This window comes from Physcomitrium patens, chromosome 11 (assembly GCF_059467195.1).
Source record: "Physcomitrium patens ecotype Gransden chromosome 11, ASM5946719v1, whole genome shotgun sequence".
Taxonomy (NCBI): Eukaryota; Viridiplantae; Streptophyta; class Bryopsida; order Funariales; family Funariaceae; genus Physcomitrium; species Physcomitrium patens.
In genome coordinates this window covers 16,471,341-16,496,803 of record NC_143420.1, presented here as the reverse complement: position 1 = coordinate 16,496,803, position 25,463 = coordinate 16,471,341, and the positions used below count along the sequence as shown (strand labels likewise).

At 42.4% G+C, this 25,463-nt stretch overlaps 3 protein-coding genes across 13 annotated transcripts; 1 reads left to right on the top strand and 2 right to left on the bottom strand.

Moving 5' to 3' along the window:
• Positions 1 to 3,731: 3,731 nt before the first annotated feature.
• Positions 3,732 to 6,858, bottom strand: LOC112288175 (uncharacterized). Its single transcript, XM_073537473.2, has 4 exons — positions 5,387 to 6,858; positions 5,156 to 5,279; positions 4,284 to 4,434; positions 3,732 to 4,046 (listed from the first exon to the last, which is right to left on the bottom strand). The coding sequence occupies exons 1-2, from the start codon at positions 5,734 to 5,736 to the stop codon at positions 5,261 to 5,263; spliced, it is 369 nt and encodes a 122-aa protein (XP_073393574.1). The 5' UTR covers positions 5,737 to 6,858; the 3' UTR covers positions 3,732 to 4,046; positions 4,284 to 4,434; positions 5,156 to 5,260.
• A 1,285-nt stretch (positions 6,859 to 8,143) lies between these two features.
• LOC112288173 (uncharacterized) lies at positions 8,144 to 16,314 on the bottom strand. 9 transcript variants are annotated; one of them, XM_090254462.1, is made up of 19 exons: positions 15,557 to 16,314; positions 14,476 to 15,157; positions 13,787 to 13,906; positions 13,193 to 13,255; positions 12,726 to 13,002; positions 12,470 to 12,608; positions 12,176 to 12,293; positions 11,919 to 11,978; positions 11,705 to 11,757; positions 11,303 to 11,445; positions 10,837 to 11,014; positions 10,594 to 10,648; positions 10,336 to 10,386; positions 9,917 to 10,174; positions 9,664 to 9,728; positions 9,455 to 9,511; positions 9,169 to 9,262; positions 8,861 to 9,001; positions 8,144 to 8,505 (listed from the first exon to the last, which is right to left on the bottom strand). In XM_090254462.1, the coding sequence occupies exons 2-19, from the start codon at positions 15,064 to 15,066 to the stop codon at positions 8,356 to 8,358; spliced, it is 2,613 nt and encodes an 870-aa protein (XP_090110588.1). In that variant the 5' UTR covers positions 15,067 to 15,157; positions 15,557 to 16,314; the 3' UTR covers positions 8,144 to 8,355. The 9 variants fall into 9 exon arrangements, with proteins under 9 accessions (XP_090110588.1, XP_090110583.1, XP_090110582.1 ...); XM_090254457.1 differs by having other exon boundaries at positions 11,231 to 11,445; positions 15,561 to 16,164; XM_090254456.1 differs by having other exon boundaries at positions 11,231 to 11,445; positions 15,557 to 16,149.
• A 2,105-nt stretch (positions 16,315 to 18,419) lies between these two features.
• Positions 18,420 to 23,525, top strand: LOC112288362 (uncharacterized). Of its 3 annotated transcripts, none has more exons than XM_024532477.3 (2): positions 18,420 to 18,615; positions 19,537 to 23,525. In XM_024532477.3, exon 2 carries the CDS (start codon positions 19,776 to 19,778, stop codon positions 22,623 to 22,625), a length of 2,850 nt encoding a protein of 949 aa, XP_024388245.1. In that variant the 5' UTR covers positions 18,420 to 18,615; positions 19,537 to 19,775; the 3' UTR covers positions 22,626 to 23,525. The 3 variants fall into 3 exon arrangements, with proteins under 3 accessions (XP_024388245.1, XP_024388247.1, XP_024388246.1); XM_024532479.3 differs by having other exon boundaries at positions 18,483 to 18,611; XM_024532478.3 differs by lacking the exon at positions 18,420 to 18,615 and adding an exon at positions 18,667 to 19,088.
• Positions 23,526 to 25,463: the final 1,938 nt, after the last annotated feature.

The following is a 25,463-nucleotide window of genomic DNA, read 5'->3' as shown; positions in this document are numbered from 1 at the left end:
AACCTACTGTCAATTTTTATTTTTATTTATTTATTTTATTTTTTTAAAATAGATTAGGTAACTACAATCAATTTTGTTACCAAAACTTTCTATTCATAGTAAACTGTACTTCTTCAAGATATTTGTAATTAAGAAGTAATCACACTGTGATATTTATGAATATGCAAGTAGGTTTAGTTGCAATTGAAAACAGCGTTGAACACATTCCATCATTCTAAACAAAAACACCAAAGAATTAGCTAAATAGTGTAATAGAAATGGAAAACTAAAAACAGAATCTAATGGTGGGTTAAATTTTCAAGCAAAAACGTTTTACATTTATCTAATAATTTTGTGTTGTATGAACTGCAAATACCTTACGATCAAATTGACATTTTGATCCATTTGATTTTTTTTTAATAATGCAAATAGTGATTTTAATTGTATAATAGAGAAAATTGTCATATTTTAAAATAAAAATAAAGAATTTGAAAAAAGTTTTTTTAAAAAATTATTTTTTATGTGAAATATATTCTATGATGATAAAGTTGTAAGATTCTTATTCCATAGAAAAGATCTTTCCAAATTTAAGTAATCCATGTTTTCTTCAGTCTCAAACAAGCATTGGAACGCCACAAAAAATGTGAGTCAACGAGCTCTGACCCAACAAGAGCCATGAGGACAACGAGGAAGAAGCGCGGTTCCACACTCCCCACGGACACAGGATCCAAATAATATGACGGAGACAAAGTATCAACCCTATGACCGAACCGAAGGATCGATCCTATGACCACGTCCGAGACGAATAGGGTTTCTCTTTTGAAGCACCCAGTGGCTTCGGATCGCAATCGACGAATAGGGTTTCACTGAATACTGAACACTGTCGAAAGCATTTACAAGCTCTGCTGCTGTCTTCTGTACTAGATTGGACTATACCAGTGTTGGGAATCTCGACGTAACGCCACATAACGCCACACGCAGGATTCCCAGTGCTCCGCAGCCACTACTAGGACCCGCGGTGTCGTGAAATAGCAAGAGGAGCAGTGACTGCCAGCCTCCAAAGCAGTCAACGAACAAAGATACCCCTCCCTTCCCCTCAAATTTGGGGGGGCACACACCACCAACCAACGAGTATCTCGCATCTGACGTAGGAATACCTTAAACCGTCAACTTAAGGTTTTTTCAGCTATCTCGGGGGGTTTATTTTTTTGGATTTTTTGGATAGAGAAATAAGGTTTTGATGTGCTCCAGAAGAAAAAAATTGAATCGACGCAGTGGTTGAATTGATAAAAATGTTTGAAGCCAGTTTTTTGCAATTTACCCCTAAACCGAGTCGTAGACTTGAGCAAAGTTGTGTGTTGAGAAACCAAAACTTGGGATCAAGAGGCCGCCATATCTGCGACTACATGGGTTGAATTCCGTGCACAATGCGGGCACCGATCCACATGCACGTTGGACAGAAGCCAGTGCCCAGGTGCAACCAGAAACCAGCGAAAGGGGGGGCAGAAACTGCGTGTGCAACTGGCCACACTCCGCTTGTCAGCCTGCTCGGAATGGCAAGAAATCGGGTCCCAAATCCGTGTGTGTAACTGGCCACACTCCGCCACTCGTAGAACTCAGCCCCTCCACCACTCACAACCCAACTTTTATGGGGCCCGCACCAATCCACATGTCCAATCCACACAACCAAGTAACGTCAACCAGAAGAAAAAAAAAAGAAAAAGACGATTACGATGACGACGAAGGGTCCATTTTCTAAATAAAAAATAAGCTGCTGTGTTGATTGTGGAGCAGGATGATGAAAGATTTGTTTGTCATTCTGTAATTTGTCCCGCATGTTTCTATCCATTTTTGTCATGTGTCAGAGAAGTGGGCATTTTGTTTCCGTTGCACATTTGCCAATGACATCGAAGACTGTCAATGCAGCCATTAGTTCACCATTTAGTTTTGATTCTATACTGAATTCAGTAGCGTTGTTGTGTATCGTAGGTGTTCACTGGGTTGTGTTGCGCGAGCGTGGGGGTCCTTTTTGCTGCAAGTAGATTCGGTGTCAGAGAATTCGGAACTCATTCCTGGTTTTTGTCTGTCGTTGATTCTGTGAAGGTGGGTTATCAGTCGCTAATTCTAGGCTTCCTGTGAAGAAGCTTGTTTTGCATGCCTACCGCTTGCTTAGTACATGTTAAACTAGGAACAAGACTCTGCTGGCGTTGCGATTCATCTGTTTGGATCAAGCTCGAAGTTGAGTATCGGATGTGATTTGAAGTACTGGGGTGAGCTGGAGAATCAGTCGTGCTTGTCACTGTGACGTCGCGGGAGTTTTGAACTGGACTCGCAGAATTGAGTCAGAGACATGCATTTGAAAGAGCTTCCAATCGCATTTCCGAAACAGCCGTTGCATTTGCAATGAAAACAATTCTAATAACTCCATTGGAAAAGTTTCCTTGAGCTGTGATCATTTGAAGGCTGTTCACGTGTGGAGTTTTCTGCTAGGGCAAACCTGCTACGAGTTGAAAATTACACCACGAAGAACACGCAGTGTAGGAAACCATACAGTCGGCGTTAACTATGGAGAGGATTGAAGTTCAAAACTGGTTCATGGAAACAGCCCCACCTCAAATCATATCAGTGGGGAAATTATCCAGGGAAAGCAAGTATGAGATGATTCTCGAGAACAGCATTGTCCTATCGTCAGAGTACTTGGGAAACACTGCGAGTCTTGTCACGTTAGGCGCCATGGCGCCAGCAACAGTAATCTCAGTGAAGAAGAAAGCATATGCAATCGGCGTAGACATTATCTGGGAGGAAACCATGCACTACGCCGAATACTTCGTGTTTGAGGCTGCCGATGTGATTCTAAGCCAGTGTTGGGAATGCGAGGAGAATGCACGCCCTCCCTACCTCTGCCATTTCTACATCAGAGCCCCGTGGACCCATCAAACCCTGGACCTACTCCATCACCTGCACCGCCCGAAGTAATGACAAATGGTGGATCTATTTTCTTTTTTCGTGGTTAAAAAAAACATATATCAGTATAGTAAAATTTTAGGAGCACGTAAAGTATCCTCTGTAATTCTGTTCTTCAAATCAAACACATCAATATCAAAATCGAGTATTTATGTCTGATTTTTTACATATTTATATAGAGTATCTTATTACATCTCCAGCCTGAAACGTAATTTAATCTTCTACTTTATTTTTTGGTCAAGCAAAAAAAAAATTCAAAATTAAAAGAGTTCATAGTTTTGTTCAGAGAAGAATGTTGCTTGACAAAACTTTTTAAAATTTTGATGATCAAGAAGAAAAACATTTGTAATTTAAATTGAGGGAAAAATATATGTGTACATGGAAGACTTAAAAGTTTTCAATATATTGTAACATTTTTTTTAAAAAATTCTATGAATTCAACCAAAATAAATTGTCTACTATTTTCTTGGAGGTTATATGTGTAGTATTTCATTGTGTTGTTATTACAATCAATGGTATGTTATTATTTTAACAATATAATCTTTAATTATTATTTTGGAAATACTTAAGATATTCAAATGATTTATTTACAAAGAATAATATTTGTATATATATATATATATATGCCGTGCAATTTATTCTAAGAGTGTTTTATGAAGGTCATCTATTACATTACTTAAAATTATACATATACTTTAATTGATGTTAAAGATTTGTATTCATTCAATGCTCTTGTGTATGACAAGAGAAAAATCCATTTAAAGGAAGAAGCATCAGTTGCAATCCAATGGCTAATAATAGTGGTGCTACTTGATTAAATAGTAAGGTTTCTACAACATGTATTGTTGAGGCACTCTACCTCTCAGCATGTCTACCCTGAACTTTAAACTACCCTATGGCTATAGAGACTCTTACATAAAAAGAATCCACATCTTTCCTACCTCTATCTTACTCCATTTGCTCTTCTTCCAGCATGGCTTGTGAGTCAATGGCATTGCTTCCCTACACTTGCTCCAAAGTGCCACCATCTTCAAAAGAAGTGTCCGTAGAAGCATTCTTATAGATCTTAAATAATCCCATGTGCTTCTTTACGACCTCCTTGTCTAATGGATAAATTCCCATAACAAAAAAACCACTTTGAATATTTGATGGACTTAGTGCCTTTCGTAATGCAAGAAGATCCATTGTGCCAACACATCCTTTGTAGTAGCCAATAATCTCTATATTGATTGAAGAATTGCTTGAAAGTTTTAATAATCGATACATTCAAAGACTACAATGGGAGGTGTGAATCGATACATTCAAAGACTGCAATGGGAGGTGTGGGATGGCAAACTTACAACATCTAAGCCAATATTGCGAGCAGACTTGGAGCGTAACTTAACTATTGTGTCCATTGAGCACCAATAAATGGTATTCTCCTCATCTTCTCAACAGATGCACTCCACAACATGAGTAATCCATGCAGAAAACAGCGTTGAAGAAAACCTACTGTGGGAAATTTAGAACACCACCGTCAGCCTCCAACAGTAGCTCGGGCCTCTTGATAGCATTACAAAAATGACCCAAGCCGACAGATAGACTCGAACAAATGCACCCCAAGATTTTACTTTTAAAGCAGAAGGTCCGATGCAACCTTCATTAAACATCATCATGGAAAACTCTAAGAACTTACAAAACAAGAATTCACCTTTTTGCAACAAAGTTCTATGAGCAGCATGGTTATGTGGAAGATGCTCGAGTAGCATTCGAAATCCTAAGAAATGAGTTGGTTCTAGGACTCCTGGACGTTATTCTCAAACAAGCTAACTTTGAGCACCGTCAGGTAACAAACACTTGCCTTCTCTGTAATTTTTCACATTTAAGAATTTAATGTAGACTTACATTAACGTGTTATGCTTTCCCGAATTTGCTAAGATTTGGATTTGCGGTGGCTGAATGTGCGTGAAATTGTGAGCAGGGAAATGCAGATGCTGCTTGTGCTACCTTTGATGCAGCACTTCAGTCTGAGAAACTAAAAGAAGAGCCTCTAGACTGGCCGCAGACTGAGACCCACCTTGATTCAATAGAAAGTGGGATACAAGGAAGAAAGTTACAATTATTCGGGTGGCTAGAAAAAGAGCTAGAGAATCCAGCCTTGATTCTCTAGCTCTCGGGTGGTTTCAGAGGATCTTAACTCATCAAACCATGCGAATACGTACATCGCACTTACCAAACCTTGTGCGCCTATGGTTCTTGTCAGTGAAAAACCACAGAAGTTGGTGTTATTCGATCTAGCAACACGTTCAAAGCCAGTCGTTTTTGGCAAACTTAGCACTCAGTAGTGCATCGCATACCTGTTCACAGCACAAAAAAATTCTCAAATTTTCATCAATTGTAAAAGCCGAAAGTACAGATCTGACTCAAAGACTAAACAAATTGCATTCCGTACTGTACCGCCTACCTGTTCACAGCACGAACTGAAAACTGTTTGTTGCAAACCTCGAAAGTATGTGCGGCCTTGTTCTTAAACCGTGTCTGGCTTCCTCGTGAGCCGCAGAGGTTTTTCCTATTTCTGTCCTTTGCCATGTCAGTGAACCGCACAGTCCTTTTTTCTGCGGCACATGCAGCCGCTAACTTGCTCAGATCAGATTTGTGGTCCCGCACCCTCCCAGTGCCATTCCGCGGTGAAAGGACCTGGTCGCCCGGTTTCTCCTTAAGGCTAGTTGGTGGTTCAGGGGCAGGTAACGGTTTAAGGTATTCCAACGTTACGTGCGAGCGTGCTTCAGTTAGAGGGCGCCGATACACAGCCATATTGAAGGAAGGAACGGGGGTTTGAGGACAATGGAAGTGGGAGGGAGACTCGACCCCTACAAGAATCTACAAGAATCATTCACGCACTACATCCGGACAATGCCGCCGATCATGCTCTGTACTCTCACATTCCCTACAACGTCTCTAGGTCCTTCCAATTCTTTCAAAAGCAGAGGGATCTCTACGGGTACTAGGTCCTTCTCTATTGCTGGATCCTTGTGGTCGGCCTCGGGTGCGAGCTACGGCTGGACTGGTCGAAACTTCCTTTGTTTGACTGGACAACTGTGATAGTTGAGAGTGTGTAGCTTGTTGTTGGTGTGGAGCTAATTGCTGGTAGGTCACATTGATTGATGCCAATAGGAGTTCAAGAGTTGCAGGTTTTGGAGGTTCACCGAGAAGGATAAGTATGGTCGCAGGTGTGGGGTTTGTAAGCTTCCAATGAAAATGGAAATCCTCGAGATGCAGAATTTGGTTGGTGGCTAGCTTTGCTCGAATAGTGTGTGCACAAGGCAGGCCCATAGATGCTGAGAATCCGCTAGTGCATAAAGGATCTGCTTCGGTTGACGGCCGTTTTGCGATCACCAGCTGCTTGTGCACTTCATTCAGTGCAAACAAAGAAACTCTTTTTACCACCTCTCGATAGAAAGGAATATCATAGTAGTAATATACCCGCATACGTTCAGCTGATAGTTTAGCTTCAAATTCCTTCTATTGATTTTCCAGTGCCAGCTTTAAGCGTTGGAAAGCATCGCGTGAATCCAAAGTAGACACCTTTAGGTAACTTTTGACTGTAGTAGAGTGAGCTCCTTCAACTCTTGAGGTGTTAACATTGCCAAAGTGGAGACATTGGTTTGCCCATGCAGAAATAAATCTCTCTTTATAAGGAGTCCAAGTGGTGCATATGTATTCCAGGATTGTGGGTTTTGTTGCATATTTGGTGCTGAATTCCCCCAATCTCTGCGCATGTACCTCACTGGTTTCGGATCGGCAGATCTGTAAGTAGTCACGGTATGATCAGAAAATGTGCCAGCACAGAGAGATGTATAATAGGTACATGATATACCTAAGCCCCTTCTTAAAGGAAGCTCACCCATTCATCTCCATTAATGAAAGCCGATTTACAGTTTACAGTCACGTTCTTTTGAATATGCCACACACAAAGGAGATGCGCTGAGGTGCTAAAGATTTGTTCTAAAGCGTTCATGAGGGCTAATTCTCGATCAGTGGTGATGGTGCAGGGTAAACCCATGACCACAAATATCGTATGCAATTGTCGTAGTGCCCATATATAGTGAACCTCTTTTTCTTCTTTAAGAAATATGAAACAGACAGTAGAGGTACTGTTGAAAGGAGTCATTCCCACAACATGCAACATTGGCATACGAAACTTGTTGATCTTGTTCATGTTTGTGTTCTGCATTCTTTACTTTCAAGTGCCATTGTCCATCGATCCCAAGTATACGGGCATCCAATTTAAAAGGACAACCAATGAGGCAGGAAGATGTCGCGTGTTGTCTAGTATCTAAGGTCAGTTGGTGCCTCTTGTCGTTAGCTCCACCACGGTCACACTTAATCAAGCACTTGCTGTTCTCGACAGTGCATCTTTTGACAACTGAATAGCCTTGAGTGATGGAAAATTCTTGGACAACTGCCATTGTGGCGGTGGTTCCATTGTTGATGCGGAAACAGAAATGGGAAACTTAGGAAGAGATAGGAAAGAGCAACCGCCAAGGACAGGAGAAGATGAAAGGCATACAACACGAACAAAAGCGTGATGATCACTCTCCTTGAAAACATATTTTTACTTTTTTTTTTCAAGACGAGATATCAGGGTGTGATTTTACAACCTCACGTATGCCAAATATGTATCTCGGTCCTGATCCCGATCACGAAGGTGTGGGAATAGTAAATTTGGGGTGTCGAAATATCAATTCCCTACTATTATTGTTGATGTTATTTGTTTCTTTTCTAAAACAAATAACGATTGTGCACGTGAAAATTTATTCGCATTCCAAACTACATAAATAGTACTCCTGATATTGCAAAATCATCGAAAGTTCGGATTTTTAATCAAATATAATTGATTATTTCAATCATTTGTTCTGTAATAACATACAAATGTCCAAAACACCAGATGCAACATACATAAAGAGTTTGTAACGACTAGAATTTGAGAAATAGCGATTAATACCTCTAGTGGGGGAAAAATGAAGAAGGAAAGTTCATACATACTGGGAATCGGAACCACAGTTCAAAACCTCAAAGTATCGATACGGTGGATACTAGCATCTCACATTCCTTTTGCAAAACGATCATTAGTTGATGAAACTAGTTGGGGGCCTCTCTATCTCTTCGGCTATTAGCTAGTTTAGAACGTATATAACATAGAGGATGGTGATCGGAAATATGAAGGTCAACAAACACATATTGAAATTGGGTTGTTCCTGGGCCTTATTGTGGCCAATCAACATCATCAAAACAAGGCTTATCCACAGCATAAAGATGCTTGACCAAAAAATTATAGTTGCAACAGAGACTCAAATGTCAACGAAACAGCGGGCTGTACAAGAAGTTTGGACAAGTGCGTCAGAGGCACATCTACTGTGGCAAGTAAGCAAATCACCGACGTTTCGCTCCCCAATGGTTACTGGACTTGTCGAACTTCCCCAGAGAAATAGGCTTCTCAAGCGTCACCACAGTAATGGGCTTTACAAGCATTGAGGTGTCAGTAAAGGTCATCAACCTCATCGCTGAACGGAGTTGTTTGAGCTGCAAACACAAATATTCACAAAATTATTAACTGCTGCAAAACAATAACGCCAGTCCGTATCGCAAAGAGTCAGCATATGTGGACCCAACAACCTTATGGTGCATATGGGCTCATCCAAAAAAAAATACACTCAACAGCTAAATATTCAGTGCACAAAAGTGCGCAGTCGTGATCAGTAGGGGAAAACGATGGATTTCTGCCAAGTTCGATTACATTTGACCCTCCTCCTAATCAAAACTACATTAGTGATGTACGAATTCAACAGAAAGTACTTAGTCTACTTGCCAGAAAATACAACAGAACCGATCACCTTGTCGAACACATCGAAGAAACATTAAAAATAACAGATGGTACCTGTGCATCGTCCATACGAGAAAATCCAAACTCGTTGATCCAAACAGACTCTGCATCTTTGGCTGATGGGAGGACTAAACATTTCACATTAAGCACGCCCAGGAGCCTCTCTATCGTGGTCAGCAGTGCCTTGCAGAAACCCTGATTCCAAAAAATGAAACAGATGAGAGACTGAACACATTACATTAACTCCCTGTCTAAACGTCGTGAAATGGCATGTCACAGATTATTGTCATGCGACTTGCAGAATAATAAAAACATGAAAAATCAACCGGTCAACTCTGAAAACAAGGGAGATCACCAAGCACCTGGCCTTGGTGACCAACGCTAGTCGCAATAAGGGGGACCTCAGCTGCTTCCCGACCAAAAATTTGCAGTAAAGCTGTCGACACCACCTTCTCACTGAAACACAGACAGCATGAGTGTTCATAAAAATGCTTGAAAAGAAAAGTGTGTGGAAAATGATGATCTTCAACACCTGACAACAACGAAAGAAAAGCCATTTCCTCACTTGCAGTCTCAAAATGCAACCTAAATAGTTGCTCAGCACAGAGTCAGCATAAAAGATGCACCGCAAAGGTCGAGAGAGCTTACTTGAGCTTCAGAACAACGCAATAAATGCCGCCGAAGTCAAAGTCTTTAAAATTCTGGCTGCAAGAGACAACACCACAAGTTCAAATCAAAATCACCATAGAAAGCCATAGAATTCCGGGGTAAGTGGCAACATTATTTCGAATTAAAGAAGGAAAAAAACTGGAAATCCGATGCCAAACGAAAACTATTTTTGAAATATTGCACCAAACCTCTTGACCATTAGGGGAATCATATTCTGTCCCGATGGGGCATCCTCGATTGAATCGGAGCATTCCTACAAAAAGAAAGGTATGACCAACGGTCATCAGGTCTTTAAGAATGCTTTAATTAACTCATAAGTCTTGTGGGACGGAATTGAAGTAACAAATACATAGACATTGGACTTGACAGCAGTCAAAACACAGGGCTATCGAATAGGACACAATTACAAAGCGCAGGAAACACATGGCGAAATGTACGTACTGTGAAAACATCCACAGCCTGAGCAAGTGTCCGTGCATTGACAGAATTGTTATTGACCCCATGTAAGATTTGCCACCCAAAAACTGGGCTATTGGATTCTGCCATCTCAATAACACCCTGTTGGTGTTGCCGACTTTCCAGTAACTCACTGACAATGCTCTCTGATAATGACTCCGGCCCATTTGCCACAAGCTGTGATAGAATTTGCACTATTTGTTGGCAATCAGGCTGGCAATACCAATCGGCCTCTGGTAGCTCCTGTCACATGCACAATGATGATGATGAACCCAACCAGCAAATGTGACCATGCACAATGGGTAAACTACAACAAAGATCATCTTGAAACATGTCACCGACGCACTATCTACAACGAAACGTGGTACAGAGGAAATGTTGTGCGTAATTTTTTTAGAACTTACATCCTCCATCCCAGACTCTCTTAAGCAGCCGACATGGTACTCTCGTCCACACTGGGTAAAGAAAACAGAAAGATATCAGTTCAGTATTTTTCCTAAGACATTGTCAAGCACTGTGAACAAGGAATCCAGCTGCAAGATACAACAATAAATACATAAAATTCAATTTGTAAAACCGATCACTTCCAAAAAGAAGAACCAGAAACAAATTGAAACATAAATGAAAAAAAACACTGCACTACAAATGAGAAGTTGACTCACTTGGTCACAAACCAACATTGTCATATCAAACCCAGACTTCTTCAATGTCCATTTTCTGCACGAATAGAAGCTTGAAATATCAGTCAAAACCATCAGACACAAAACCAAACTAACTAATTCAGAAGAAGTGCACCACACATCCCCGACCCCCCCCCCCCCCAAATTCCCCTAACCACCACCTAAATTAAATAAAACAACTGCAATAAATTATATAAGTTAAATCAAAGCTTGTCTACTACTTACTTGCAGATGGCACAACCACCACAGGAATCAGGTGCTTGAAAATGTCGTACGTTGCGCATCCCGTCATCTCTTACTGGAATATTAGCAGCTATATCTACACATTTGCTTGACAGCCTATGCGCACCTTTCATTATGTCCTTTTGACATGTCTTGCACCACGACTTGCCAGAATGTTTTCCTGTTAAATCAATCCACGAGACGAAAAAGTAAAAGATATCAGCTATCTCAGCACTCCAGTAGATAACACCATGCGGTAATAAAAACAGAGTTTATGTCCATACAATAAAACCTGATTAACACATGTAGAAAGGTTTCAAACACTTCATTCCCAGATGATGCACATAGGCCAAAAGTTTTTCGAAAAGTTGTGATATTTTGCAGGGAATTTTCTGACCTAGACCAGAGAACTGATTGGCACAATTGGGACACCATGCAGATTTACAGCCCTGGCATGATTCTAGATCACCTTGCTTTCCACAACCAGGACATGGCTTTACATTCCCATTTCGAGGAACTTGAATGGCTCTATTTCCAAGCTTGCTTTGGTCAGCTAACTCTTTGCACATATCTTTCAAAGAACGACCATCTGCTAGCAAAATGCTCCCATAACTGCAATATTGATCATTTACGTAAGAAAGATATCTGGTGGACTTCATTATGCTGTTCTTTGCAACACATAGTACAATAAATACACCATATGTGTCCCGAACAAGAAGATATAATTTAAATAAAAATACTTCGTACGATCTTAATATATAAACAAGTAGCACAGTCATGTTTCAGTTTTAAGCCATTCAATTGATCACGACAGAATTTCTGAAATGATTCAGAAATAAACATAAAAGCACAGAAAGAACACAAGACTCACGGGTTTTGTCGAGCTTCACACCTAGCATGCCGCTCAAAGGCAGAGCAAGTAATCTGGATTGAAAATTAGCAGTTAGATCAGTTTCTGACAGATTTCAGTACAACCGAACAGTAACTTCAAGCTAATAGAATAAAACAAAAATGGAACGCAGGAGGGAAACCTGACAACTCCAACTCACATCAGTCCAAGTAGACCTATATCCCTAAGGACTCACCTCTTGATTACAACAACTGCAGCATATACCTCCGCCTTGCTTCACGCCCTTAAGAATACACTGCATGAATTATGAAATCAATGGATGACTTTGTGAAATTAAAAAAATATTTCTAAAACTATCAATATAAAAAAATATAATAATTGTGAGAAGCACATTCACTGTAGTAAGTGGACCTTGAGATATTCAAACGGCTTTTCTAGTAATGGTCATCTTTACCACCTAACTAAGACGAAAAATTAATTCGCAACTAGTACCTGATTTCTAGCGTAATACCCAAGCTCAGTGCCATCAGCCAAACCACCAGGCAGGAAAAGAGCTTTGTGAAGATGTGCATCTCTAGCTGACCTCGCGATCATAGTCTGTTCTTTTCCTCTAAATATCCACAACATGACCCCCGAATGACGCATCAGTAGTTGTGCTAATTTTCAATCCAGATTAATTCACGTAATTAAGATTATCACATAAAGCGAATATAGTCAAAGATTACAATCTAATACAAGTATCGCCTCTTCGTTATGAAAAAAACTAACAATGATCATTTCCCTTACTTTGATCGAGCATCTTCTTTGTCTGTTCCAGCAGGTGAACGCTTCACTTTAAGAAGTGGCTGCGGCTTTCTTGCTTGTGTTTTCTCGCACTTCGCACAGAACCAATCCTCAAGATGTGGGCTCTTGACTCCAACACATTCTGATCAAACATTACAGCAAAATTAGCTTCTGCAAAAGTAAGATTTGATTTTGCATCAAGTGCCTTACAAAGTATGTTAACCCTGAGCAACAGAACTAAGACAGGAGTCTGAAATACCTGCATGATAAGCAGCTGAGCACTTGGCTCCCTTGCATGAGATAAATTCCCCTCCTTCATGCTTACCGCACTTCACACATGTCATTTCCTTTGAGATCCCTTGAATCTCTCCAATGGCATGTTGAAGAGCCCTTAGTATATTATCCCCACAATCTGCAGATTCTTGTCCAGCACTCAAAATGTCTCGAAGGTTCTTTCCGTTCTCTAGATATATGTTGTCACTTGGGTGGTGAGAAGTGCTCCCTGAGTGTGCCTCAAACGCTGAGATAGAAACCACCTGCCAAACCACCAACATATCAAACACAGAACACAATTGCTTTGTTTCATTTTAGTCAGTTCTAATTTCTTATTTTTAATAAAGACAAGACAAACTATAGTGCAACAGCAAACACTGTGCTCGAAAACCGTAATAAGACTTGAACGCAAATCAATGCATACGAGTTTGACTCCAGAAGAATGAATGATACCTGCGTCCCTTTGCAGATACGACAATTGCACACCACGCCCATATCCTGAAAAATACCTGTGAGCTATTCCCACAAGATAAAATAAAAATTAGTTAAGAGATTAAATTGTTATAGAATTCACAAGATCAATCTTGACAATTAAATAATTCAGTAGAAGGTCAAATTTAACAACTGAAATCAGTCGGAACTTTAAGCTCTCTTTTATCCTCAGTAGACATAACATCTTCTGAGCTACTCTTTTGCGACAACTTCGCAAGACACACGAAGTTACTGAATCACCCTTTCAACCAGGTCACAATAAGAACAAACGAGGTTCATGGAAAAACCACTTCAATACGCTCAGTACCACAGTCGCATAACAATATGGTAAAGACGATCCAGGACAAATTTCCATGTGAGGTTCTGATCCACTACGAAATTGTGAAGGAAAGACAAAGATTTCTGAAAGACTATGCGTCACAGTAAAGTCCGACAACCTGACGAGGCAGGGACACAGTGATATATATGTAAAGGAACGTAGAATGAGTATTTGAAACTGCAGATAAATCATCACGAAAATGAAAGTGCCTTCTTATTGTGGTCAGGATATATTACTTGTTCACCACGACATGAGCAGTGCACATAATGCCCTTCAAGAAGTCCTGTTGCCATCAACTCCTTAGCATTTCGTGGAGGCTTTGTCAATTTGTTACCGATAGGTACCATGGCCTTCAGCTGCCATCACACCACGCATACAAATTACTGTAAGAAGCAAATGAAACGATTCTAAGGAGAATAATCTTTTTTCTGTTACTTGTTCGTATATTTGAACAGTCCTGTAACTTAGTTTGACAACGCAAACATAAAGGCAACCCGCATGAATTCAGTATGACGTGGTTAAAAACAACACAGCCTGGACCAAGGAGACTACCATTGTCAGAGCCAACGCGACTAACTTCACACTCCAAATGATGCCTTATTGCTAGAGACACAGAGCTAGATTTGGAACTAAATGGTCTGTTCAGTAAATTAGCCCCGCACGACTACAGACATGGTCATACAGTGATGGAATTTCTTAGTCCCTATTAAAATTCATAAAATATCATGTACTTGAGTTAGCAGATACACAATCAACTCGTGTCTCGACCTGTCATGTCAGAAATATTAGCTCGGCAATAGACATTTTCAGCTAATAGCAACCCCAAGCACAATACGGCGTGTACTTGATGTGAATTCCGGTAAGTAAAAGTATATTTATGTAGTACCAACCAATACAGAAGCGACCAATCGACATAGAACCAAACCTTTGAAGCAGATGAACGGGAACCTGGCGCAGACCGTGATGGCAACTCTTCCGCCCCTTCTTGTTTCTCGGAACTATCTGATTCTTTATCACTTTCACTTTCCAAAGTAGGAATGGCATGCGGCACCCTAGAATTTCTGTAGTGTACTGTCTTCTTACGTTTTCGGCCTGTTTTTTGTTTAACGGGAGTATCACTCTCCTCCGACACTCCATTCAAAAGTCGACCGTCACTCGGTCCCCTGTTGTTAGTTGGAGAAGCCTTATCACCCTCATGAGAATCCATTTTCCTCGCTGAATCAACAGTCGCCTTCACAGGCGAGTCACGCAACGACTCTTGGTTATTTTCCTCCATCATATTTCTGCTCACCTCCTGGTTATGACCCTCGCTTCCCCCATGAGTTCCCACACTAGTGCCCGTGGTACCTGAAGATGAGCATGTTCGTTGTAAAGGTTCCGAATCCGACTCATCCATCGCAGTCTCCTTGTTGACGGGCCTGCTTGGCGCTGTGCGTGAGACTTTGCTATCCCGACTAATGTCTACAACAATATCAAGGTCATCCACGTCTTCCTCAGGGCTTCTCTGTGCGCCCATGTCTTCCACGAGACTTCAAACCTCGGTCGAACACGAGAGCAATCACTCCAGGGCTGTGATACTTGTAGAAATCTCCCACACAAAGGAATGCCTACAGCAGTCCACCAAATCCCAGATCAATCCTCTACGTAGCAGAATAGACACACAAAGCACGACCCCCACGATCACCTCCTATGATCGCCTGCCACAAAGTCTCTCGAGAATGCTCCTACAAGTGCTTAAGCTTACCCCCCGACAGCCGCAGCCAGTCAGGAACCACAGTGCCATCCAAACCCCAAACAAAAGAAAAATATTATTAACTATAATAATAAACTTCCCGCCCAAGGTCTCGACGAAAACTACAATCATTACGATCGCCCAAACCCCTCCTAGCACTCCAGTCTTCCCTGCACCTCGAAATTCAAAAGCATATCTTCTGCGGCAAGGAGTCTCACCTCCAGAGAAAAGAAAAAAAAAAAAAACACGCAAGCGATCGGCGGTCGCAGTGTACCTACGTTCCCTGATTGCTCGTGCACCGCAACTCCGTGCACGCTCACCTGCCGTCTCGCTCTTTCGTGGCCATTAGGCGCGTCCTTCCCTTCCGTGCCCCTCTCCCCCAACAAGAGCGGTGGCCAGACCCTAATCCACGCGCACGCGGAAATGAAACGGTATGGCGATCATTGCGCCGTTCGCTCGCCGGCCGGCCAGAACTAATCGATCGCTATCTTAGATTCAGTCCACTCTCCGCCGGAGTTTTCGTCCTGCTGCAACTTCGAAGGTGAGGGCGCTTCCGAAGCGCGACGGCCTAAGGTTCGGCGTCGTCCATTCGCTCGCAACCCCCGCTGTCTGTGTCTGTGTCGCGGTCGGGGTCGAGGTCTCCGTCTCCGTCGTCGCCCCCGAAAGTTCGTTCGCGTTTGGCGGGGTCCCTCGCGGTGCAAACAATGTGGCGGGGGCGGGGGGGCGCGGGGGTGCGGGGGCGGGCACTCGCAAACCTGTCTGCGTCGTCGGAGTGGATCCATCCCCCTCCTTCGACGTCAGTCAATGAATGACAGGTCGGCCTCCGCACGCGAGTCCAGGCTCCGCGAGTTTATTATGAGTCTGGTTAGCTGGCGGGCGGGCGAGCGAGCGAGCGAGGGGAGAGATATCTGCGCAGCATTTGCAAGTCGCCGGCGCCGCTGCGTCAGATGCGAGGTGCTTCGTCGGCATCGATGCTGCTTCCTTCCCTTACCTCGCTTGGTTGCTTGGGTCGGAGCTCCACGTTAATCTGTTGCATAAAACCTGATTGCCCGAGTGAGCCTCGGCACAAATATAGGCGGACCCGCCTTCCCTCCACATCCTCCCATAAAAGCCCATTCGCCCCTCTCCCCCTCTGCTTCACTTCTCGCCTCCACTCTCCACGCTGGATACCATGTCATCCCTTTATGCCTCCACGCTGGATGCCACGTCGTTATCTCCCTTAGTGCCTCCAGGCTGGATGCCATGTCACTCCTCTCGTGACGGCCCGATTTCACGCCGCCTTTTAAAATCTCTTTACTACCTTAATGTTTATCAATAAAAGGAACTGTAGAAAATTATTTTTGTGCTTGTGTGTGATAATTATTCTTTTCAGCTGACGTTCAACAAACTCAAGCCTTTAAAATGATATTAAAAATGTTTGTGTCTAATGTGAATTTATGCATAATTCAACATATTTTCAATTAGTAAGAAGATTTTACTATTTAAAATAAGTGCAATATTAAACATTTTAACTTTAATACTTAAATTATTACTTTATTACATTCTACATAGAATCAAACTTTGTTAGCCTAAAAATATCATGTTTTAATTTATTTATTTTTAATGCCAAATATTTTGTCTTATAAATGTTATCTGAAATTATCATTTACTGAATTATCCAATATGTAAATAATGATCACATTCTTCTAATGTAGGACATTTTGCTTAGAGTATGATGTTTTTCATGAAATAATAAAAAAATGTGTCTTATATTAAGATGGCAGTTGTGAGATAACAACATTAAATGTGGTTTAACAAATTTCTCATTGGAGAGGGCATTGCATGCCAAACAATACCATTTGCTTCACTTGATGAAAATAAACTTTATTTTTTTCTATGTTGACTTATTAGGCTTAAATTCACTAACATCTACTAATGTCTTTCATGCCCTTTATTAGTCAAAGTTTTGAGTTCTAGAAAAAGTAGAACAATGTCCTATATTAGAAAGACTTGACAATTACCAATTCATTTTGTATTTAGTATCAATTAATATAAGGTTTTAATTTCATTTAATCTAAAAAAATCTCTCCTTCGTCAAGCTTTATATATGTCTTACATTGCACTTTAAAATTTTGCGTGTGTACTAATGTTATGCTCTGCTCGTCAAGAAGTTTTACTGTATAAGAAGATAAAATTACTTTAAATGTTAGTTTAAACTAACATTTATAGCTTGTATATGTACAAATCTAAAATGTTAAAAACCGCCTTGTTTCAAAAATTAAAGAAAACATAAGTTTTTCATGTTTGGTTTAGTAAGATAAATAAACGCTTTGTAAACATGAATATGGCATAGCTTTAAAAAAATCTGACATATTTTGGAATATTGATGTATTATATTACATCTTGATAATGAAAATAAAAAATTGTATGAAGCTTTCGTTATGTTTTGGAGAATGAGCTCAATTGGTAGTGATGACAGTATTTAGAGAAGATGTCAATTCATTGAGGCAAATGAACAAGTATGTGGTGACGCTATCAAATGTGATTTGGTAGTGATGTCATTTAAAGGCGTTGTAATATTTTAACCCATTTTACAAGCAAAACTTTCACGTGGTTTTGACACAAGATACCCAATCATATTAAAAAGCAAGAAGTCTTGAATAAAGTTGGATGAAAAATATACCACAAGTGAAGCATTGATCAGAGAATAATTTGGTGTCTTCATAACCTATAATTTTTGCTGGGAGGTATAAAAATTGCTATAGGTTTGGTAGTAGTATTAACAGGTCACAATATTAGATAAATTTTTGTAAAAAATATTACTCCTCATTGTATTAATTAAAATTGCATATATATGTATGTGTGTGTGTGGATATATATATATATATATATATATGAATATGTATTTACGAATTTAGACATTTTTTAAACCAACAAAATCTTAGTCAAATGTCCACTTCCACCAACAACCATGAAAACTCGAACAGTTTCAAGCATAACCCTAAATGTAAGGCGATGAACGATACAATATGGATGGAAGTTACTATCACTTTCATTCATCCAAGGGGAGTCAGAGAAAGCGACAGGACGGGGACCCATCACTATGGATATAGACGGCGTTGGTAAGATCTCGTATGACCACGAGAGCGCAGGTTCCCGAGGGTTCGCAATGGGGCAGGGTTTGTATGGACGCTTTGGAGCCAAGACTCTTCTGCCATCGTCTCTACCATTCTCCCCCCCCCCCACCGTCCCCTGTCTAAGGAGCTTCCCTGTTGCTGCTGCCGTTTTTTGAACTCGTCGCTCACGACATTTGCCAGTGCCGCTGCCTCTTCCGTCCTCTGCCGTGCTCCGTAGGTAACGCACATTTGTTATTACTGTTATTACAGTTTCTTTTATCGTCTTCATCGGCCTTGTATTTTAGATTATCGTTACTTTTCTTTGTCTCATCGGTTTTTTGTTGGAGTTCGCGAGCGTTTGGTTCTTTGCCCGTCGGAAGGCTTCTTAGGATTCTAGTGTGTTTTGCGGGATGCGGCAATATTCGATTAGAGTTTCTGTTCTATTCCGTAGGGCCGAGATGACAGTGTAGCTGCGCGGAGGTTATAGGATCGTATAGTATGAGAGTTCACATCGCGTTGTGTATGTCTGGCGTGTGCACACCATCGAGGTCTTTGTCCTTAAATGCGTCGCGAGTAGGTTTTGCTAGCTCGTGAGAGAGGTAGCCTCCCTTTAGTGTCGCTTTGAGAAGGCTTATCGGGGAATCATCGACAAGTAGGAAGCTGCTGATGTTCGTGTTCGAACGTCTCCTGCTGGTGATGCCTATTTGTAGGGTATGGGCGCATTATTTTTTCATGTCTTCACCCTCACATTACCTGGAGCTTGCGCTTCTGCGAGGATTTTGGTTATCAAGTCGAGTTTTATTGTTTTATTCTGTTTGTTGAATTCAGTTTTAAATTTTTCCCCCCCCTGTAGTATGTTGTGACTTTTGGTCTCTTCACCGCATTGTTAGGGCTTTCCAGGCTCTCCTAGTTTCTCTCAAGCACCTGGGATACCTGCTCACTTGCACGCGCCTTTTTCCTCGATAGTTTTTGTTGGGGACAGATTCTCTTTTATTTTGTCATGGTTTTTTTATTATCGAAGTCGTTCGTCCGAGCTGGGGTGTCAACTTGCGGGATTAGAAACGTTAGGGTGAGTGGTGAAGTGAGAGAGGGTGGTCGTAGTGTGATGAGTTTGTTCAAATTTTCTTATCGTTTCTAAACTTTTGTTTTCTATCGTCAGGGTAAGCGGACTAGCGGGCGACTTCCTTACCTGCTGTGACGAGCGACCTACCACAGTGTAAGGTGACGGCGTGGTCCTGACAGTTGGTGTGGGGACGGCTGCGCGGTTGTGGGCGGCTGATTAACTTTGTGCTGACTGCGTTGTCGTTACTCTATGCTTCCACGACCATACTTGGTGTTAGTTTCGGCCGCCAGATTTATCAACTCATAGTCGTCTTTGGGAAGAGTATTTGCGTGAAAATGGACAGGGGTAATGTGGCAGCTGCTGCCGATGCATTTTTGGCTGGGCTTGAGAATCAAGCAGCCGCTGAACATCTGAAGCAGCAAGAAGTGAATGCCTTCGCACCCAATGAATATGCCTCTGGGGATTACGAGTCTCACAATGGACATGGAATGGGCTATCGTACCTATGGTCAGGGTGAAGCTCAAGCTCCATGGTCGCAGCAACAGTCTTATGGTCAATCAGTAGCATACGACCAACATCAATCAAATCAATCGCAGGATTACTCGGCCAATGGGTCTGAAGCAGCAGGTGGAAGTATCGGTGGGGAAAGAGGCACGAATGGTTATGATGGCTACATTGACATGGTTGGACGTGGAGGTTCGGGCTATAGTCAAAACAATGGAGCTAGTGAGTTCGGTACAGGGATAAGTAGCAATGAAGAGTGCAAGCATTACAATTATGGAGCAGCTCCTGTGGAAAACCATAATGCTGTTGAAGGAGAAAATGGAGGTGCAAGAGGGGTTAACGGAGAGGGAGGGAGCGATGGTAATAGTGACCAAAATGCTAGTGCAGGTGTAGATGGGAGTTCTGGTAAGAAGCGAAGAAGCCGCTGGGGTCCTCAAGAAGGTGAAGGAGAAGGAAACGATGCCGAAGGGTCAGGGGGCAAGAAACGGAAGTCTCGATGGGCTGCTGAAGAACCAAACCTTCCATTGCTTGGTCAAATTCAGCTTCCTGATTTTGTTAAGGAGCTTACAGGTGGAGTTGACCTCGATCCAGAACTGCAAGCACTCAATATTAAACTTCTTGATATTAACCGTAAGTTGCAAACTGGTATGGTGCTCGACCCCGTTGGCGATGGCAACCGTTCTCCTTCTCCTGAGCCCATCTATGACAACATGGGTATAAGGATTAACACGCGAGAATACAGGGCCAGGGAAAAGTTAACACGTGAGAGACAGGAAGTGATTGCTATGCTGATTAAAAAGAACCCTGCCTTCAAGCCTCCGGCAGATTACAAGCCGTTGAAACATTATAAGAAGCTCTACATACCAGTGAAAGAGTATCCGGGGTACAACTTCATCGGGTTGGTAATTGGCCCTCGTGGCAATACTCAGAAGCGGATGGAGAAAGAAACGGGAGCTAAGATTGTCATACGGGGAAAGGGTTCAGTCAAAGAGGGGCGGTCCGCTCAAAAGAGAGACTTAAAGCCCGATCCTTCTGAGAATGAGGACTTACACGTTTTGGTAGAAGCGGACACAGAGGATGCTTTAGAGAAGGCTGCAGGTATGGTTGAAAAGTTATTGGTGCCGGTTGAGGAAGGTCGAAATGAACACAAACGAGCACAGCTGCGGGAGCTTGCAGCCCTGAATGGAACCATAAGGGATGATGAGTATTGCCGGCTATGTGGGGAGCCTGGGCACAGACAGTATGCCTGCCCTGCTAGACACTCCACTTTCAAAAGTGATGTTTCGTGCCGCATTTGCGGAGACGGTGGTCATCCAACAATCGATTGTCCGCTGAAAGGGTCCGCGCAGGGGAATAAGATGGATGATGAATACAAGAATTTCTTAGCTGAACTTGGCGGCGGTGGTCCTGATGGAAGCGTTTCACCTGCTGGAACTGGGGGTGGCGGAGGGGAGGTCGGCTCCGCTCGTCAATCAGGTCCCACTTTGGCATTACCTGGGCCTCAAGGAAGTCCCAGCCTTCCATGGGCCGGAGGCACAACAGGTGGTGCTGCCATGGGTTCAGGAGGAGGGCGGAGTGGCCCGGGCGGACCAGGTCTTGGTGCTGTTCAAGGGGGTCCTCCAGGTGGAGGCTTCAGTGGAGGGAATGCAATGGGTCCTCCCAGTTTGGGGGGACCACAAGGTGTTGGAAATACTTATCAAGGTGGACCGAAAGGTGGGGGTGGCAAGTTCAACAAGGATGACGATGCTAATCTCTACGTGGGATATTTGCCAAGCTCAGTTGACGATGAAGGTCTAGCGCGTCTATTTGCACCTTTCGGTGCTGTGGAACACGCAAAGGTTATCAGGGACCGTCTTACTGGTGCTTCCAAGGGTTATGGGTTCGTGAAATTTTCTGATCCTTCATCTGCAACTGCCGCAGTGACTCACCGGAATGGTTACCGATTAGAAGGTAGAGTTCTTGCTGTGAGAGTGGCAGGACCAGCGCCACCTCCTAGAGGTGTGGGTGGAGGAAATGGAGGGCCTCCTCAAAATGGTGATCCTATGGGAGGGGGTGGGTATGCCCCTCAGTTACCAAGTGGTGGGCCTCCTCGAGGACCTCCAGGAGGTGGCCATATGACCCCTCCTCCATGGGCTACCTCACCTGGTCCTATGCCTCAGTACAATCCATATGGTCCTCCCCCACTTGGTCCTAATTCTTACGGTCCTCCAATCAGCCAAGGTTACGGTCCCCCTCCCCAAGGGCAAGGTCATCATGGTGCCCCTCCTGGTCACTACGGTGGTCCATACAATAGCTACGCTGGTGGACCACCCCCTCAGGGTGGTCCTCAGGGGCAGCCAGGCGGTGTGGATGTTGGAGTGCATGGGATGCCTCTTCATGGGCCTGGAATGGGCGGTATGCCACCAGGTGGGCAAGGGGGAATGGGCCCAAGGCCAGGTAATACAGGGCCTGTTGGAGGAATGGCAGTAGGAGGTTACGGCGCTGCCACTCAATACCATGGTTACTATGCTCCCCCTCCTTCAAAACCTGCTCCGCCTATCCCTCCACCTTCTGTGTCATCTGGTGGAGACACAGCTGCTTCCAGTTGGGGTGGGAACGTGGGTGTAACTCCGGTTTCAAGCGGACAGAGCAATGCAGTTGAGTCAGAGTATGAAAGGTTTATGTCAGAGATGGGGCGCTGATACCACGATTGAGTCTAACAAAAATGGTAGGTCTTGGTTGATATAAACAACTTGGGGTGTCGGGTCTTTACATGGCTGTCGTGTATCGTATTATTGGACGTTATGCTGGAGGCGGTTGGGTTGCGGTTAAGGTAAACTCTGACGAGCTAGCGGTCGTTGCTTTACTTACCGCCTTCAATCGTGAAATAGATGGTTTATGGAGGGGCGTTCTATGAATTGAAGTGGCGTCCATCCATGCGAGAGCTTATGTCGAGGATATAGGAACCAATCTATGCTGGAGGTAGTGTAGAGATGCAACAATTACGTGACCCTTGTTCTCTGTAGCCACCAAGAAGAGGCAGCCTTTGTGACATTATCGCAGATTGTACTACACAGCTTGTTTATCAGGTTGTTGGACTTGATTGAACTGTCCCAGACTGGAAGCAACGCAGGTGCCTCAATTTCTCGAAGTTCATACCAAAGCAGGTGGACGATTTTGTGCTGCAAAATCAAGAATCTTTTGATGACAGGAAGATATTGAAGACCTGGTGCAGAGATGTTCTAACTCGGTACTTTGGCGTGGATCCTAACGTGGTGTTCCTGTGGAATACTGATGCTGAGTATGGGCAGATTTTTAATAGAATGCCAGTTCCTGCAAATTTTTATGGTACCTGCCTTGTTATTTCAAGTGCATAACGATGTAGGTTGCGGCGATTTGTGACATGTAGTGTTGAGAATGCTGATGGCAGCTGTGCTGACGGGATTTCTATCGCAGGGCTGACGTTTAGTATTGATAGGAGCTCAGTGTGAATCAAGCTTTAGTACTAGGTTGTCTTGTTGACTATAAGTTCATATGGATGTTATTTCATAAGTTGCGTGTTATTCACATGTTTCTCGTGTGATACTAACGTTGATGCTTAACGTGGTACTGGCTTCCTTGTTGTGATTTTTGAGATGGGTTAAGCTCAAATTGTACTTTTGTTGGTATTATCCAGGATTCTCCTTAACGCTTGTGTATTATTTGGTGACTAGCCCTGTCTGTTTTTTCACTGTTGTGTACTCTTCAATGTTTGCGAGGATTTAAATTATTTCGTTTGTTGTAGACGATGGATAGCAGTTTTTTTGACGTTACCAAATTGTTAGTCTAATTTCACCAGTATGAAGTGGCTGTTTACGTGCTGTTCGACCTTTCCATGCCCCATATTTTATGGTGCTTTAAACAGTGATGTCACTGAATTGCAGATATACTTTGGTGCCGGACTCACCTTGCGGTTACAGTCAGAGTAATCCTAGTTGTCATTGTGAATGAATTGTTACTTGTGGATCTTGTCTCTACCAAACTTAGATCATGAATCTGGCCGAACCCTCGACTAGTCTCGATGGTTTGTAAGATTGAATGCGTCTTTCGCTGTGCCTTGTAATCTTCCTATCTAACTGTTCATGTCCAGGATATCATTGTATTTTCCCTTCATTTTTTCAGGTATGGACTGACGGATCCATTCTTCCAGTTGACAGGAAGCTAATTTTGTCTATTTTGGATATTTTTAAGAGGATAGCAGTTTATGTTGTGTGATCTTCACTGCATTTTATTTACTACTCCTGTATCTGATAATCGTGTTTTTGGTCGATTTTCATTTTATTTTATTTATTTTAATGGGATTTGAATGAAGCAATTCCGATTTTGAAGGTAAAGAGACTTTTACCGTGATTTCATATGGTTATTGTTGTCTTGAGAGGCCTTAAAGCCAAGGATTAAAAACAATTAGCGGCATGGTACAAATGATTTCGGCTGGTTATCTGTAGCTGTATTTCCTTGAGTATCCAACTTCCTACAAGTAGAGCTGGTTTACACCTTTTTAGTAATGTCGATAATTACGTACATGCGATATTGTTTACAAACTAGGATCAGGGCAAGTGAAGGATCTGCGTGGTAAGCATTTAATTGATCTGTTGCTTTGGAACTGTACTTTTCCATTGGTTTTTGTGCTTTTTGTCACTTGCAGCTGCTATGAATGAGGCGAAATCAAGCCAATTTATGTAATCAGTTCTTTCTTTCCAAGCAAGTGTGGACTAGCATGGTAGTTCTAGACGAGGTCCTTGATTATAGCTGCTGCGGTCCATACTTCGCCATGAGACCATGTATAGCTTGTAACGAACCCCAGAATTGTTAGTCTGTCGTTATAGTTGCTAGCTACCTAGCAGAGATCTGAAACGTACACTGAGAGTTTTAACTCATCATAATAGCTGATTGTAAATCCTACACCTACTAAGGAAGAGATGTTACCTGGTACTTCAAATGTTTGTGAGATATGGACACTTCAAGTGTGGAGGTCCATTTCAAACGGTAATCAATAGCCCGTGAGAGTAACATATACAACTTAGAGTTTTGAATATGCCTCGTGAATTTTTCGGGAGAGTACACTGCTCCTGCTATCATTGATAATAATTCGGTCAATAAATGTCACCTGTGACCTGCTAACTCTGTTAATACATGTGCGTCGTTGACAAGGGTCGCAGATGCTGCTGAATGTAATGTGTGCAACTAAAGTGTTTTGCTTTCAGTTTTGGGAAATACGTATGCCTGACAATATATAGTATTGCACGTGCCGAAGGGATGTCTGAAGTGTCAACACATGCAGACAGCAGCCTCAAATGTTGAACCATGTATGTTATTTACAAGATCAAATCTTTCGATACAACAATACTGGGGAAACATCTCACGGGATTATGAAATACAGCACAGAAAACCACCACCCCTTCACTTTCAACACACAGAAACGTGTCATTGACACAAAACTCATCATTTATTTATCGACGTTAAATTGACATGATCAAAACATACACATGTATACACACAGC

Bases quoted from the DNA above. Each gene is read 5' to 3' on its own strand.
- LOC112288173 (XM_090254457.1), bottom strand. From the start codon at position 15,066: ATGGGCGCACAGAGAAGCCCTGAGGAAGACGTGGATGACCTTGATATT. The intron at 13,003-13,192 runs GTATCATTCATT...GTGGTTTGGCAG, and splicing joins GTATCTGCAAAGGGACGCAG to GTGGTTTCTATCTCAGCGTT. The intron at 11,015-11,230 runs GTCAGAAAATTC...TTGATTTAACAG, and splicing joins CAATCAGTTCTCTGGTCTAG to GAAAACATTCTGGCAAGTCG.
- LOC112288362 (XM_024532477.3), top strand. From the start codon at position 19,776: ATGGACAGGGGTAATGTGGCAGCTGCTGCCGATGCATTTTTGGCTGGG.
- LOC112288175 (XM_073537473.2), bottom strand. From the start codon at position 5,736: ATGGCTGTGTATCGGCGCCCTCTAACTGAAGCACGCTCGCACGTAACG.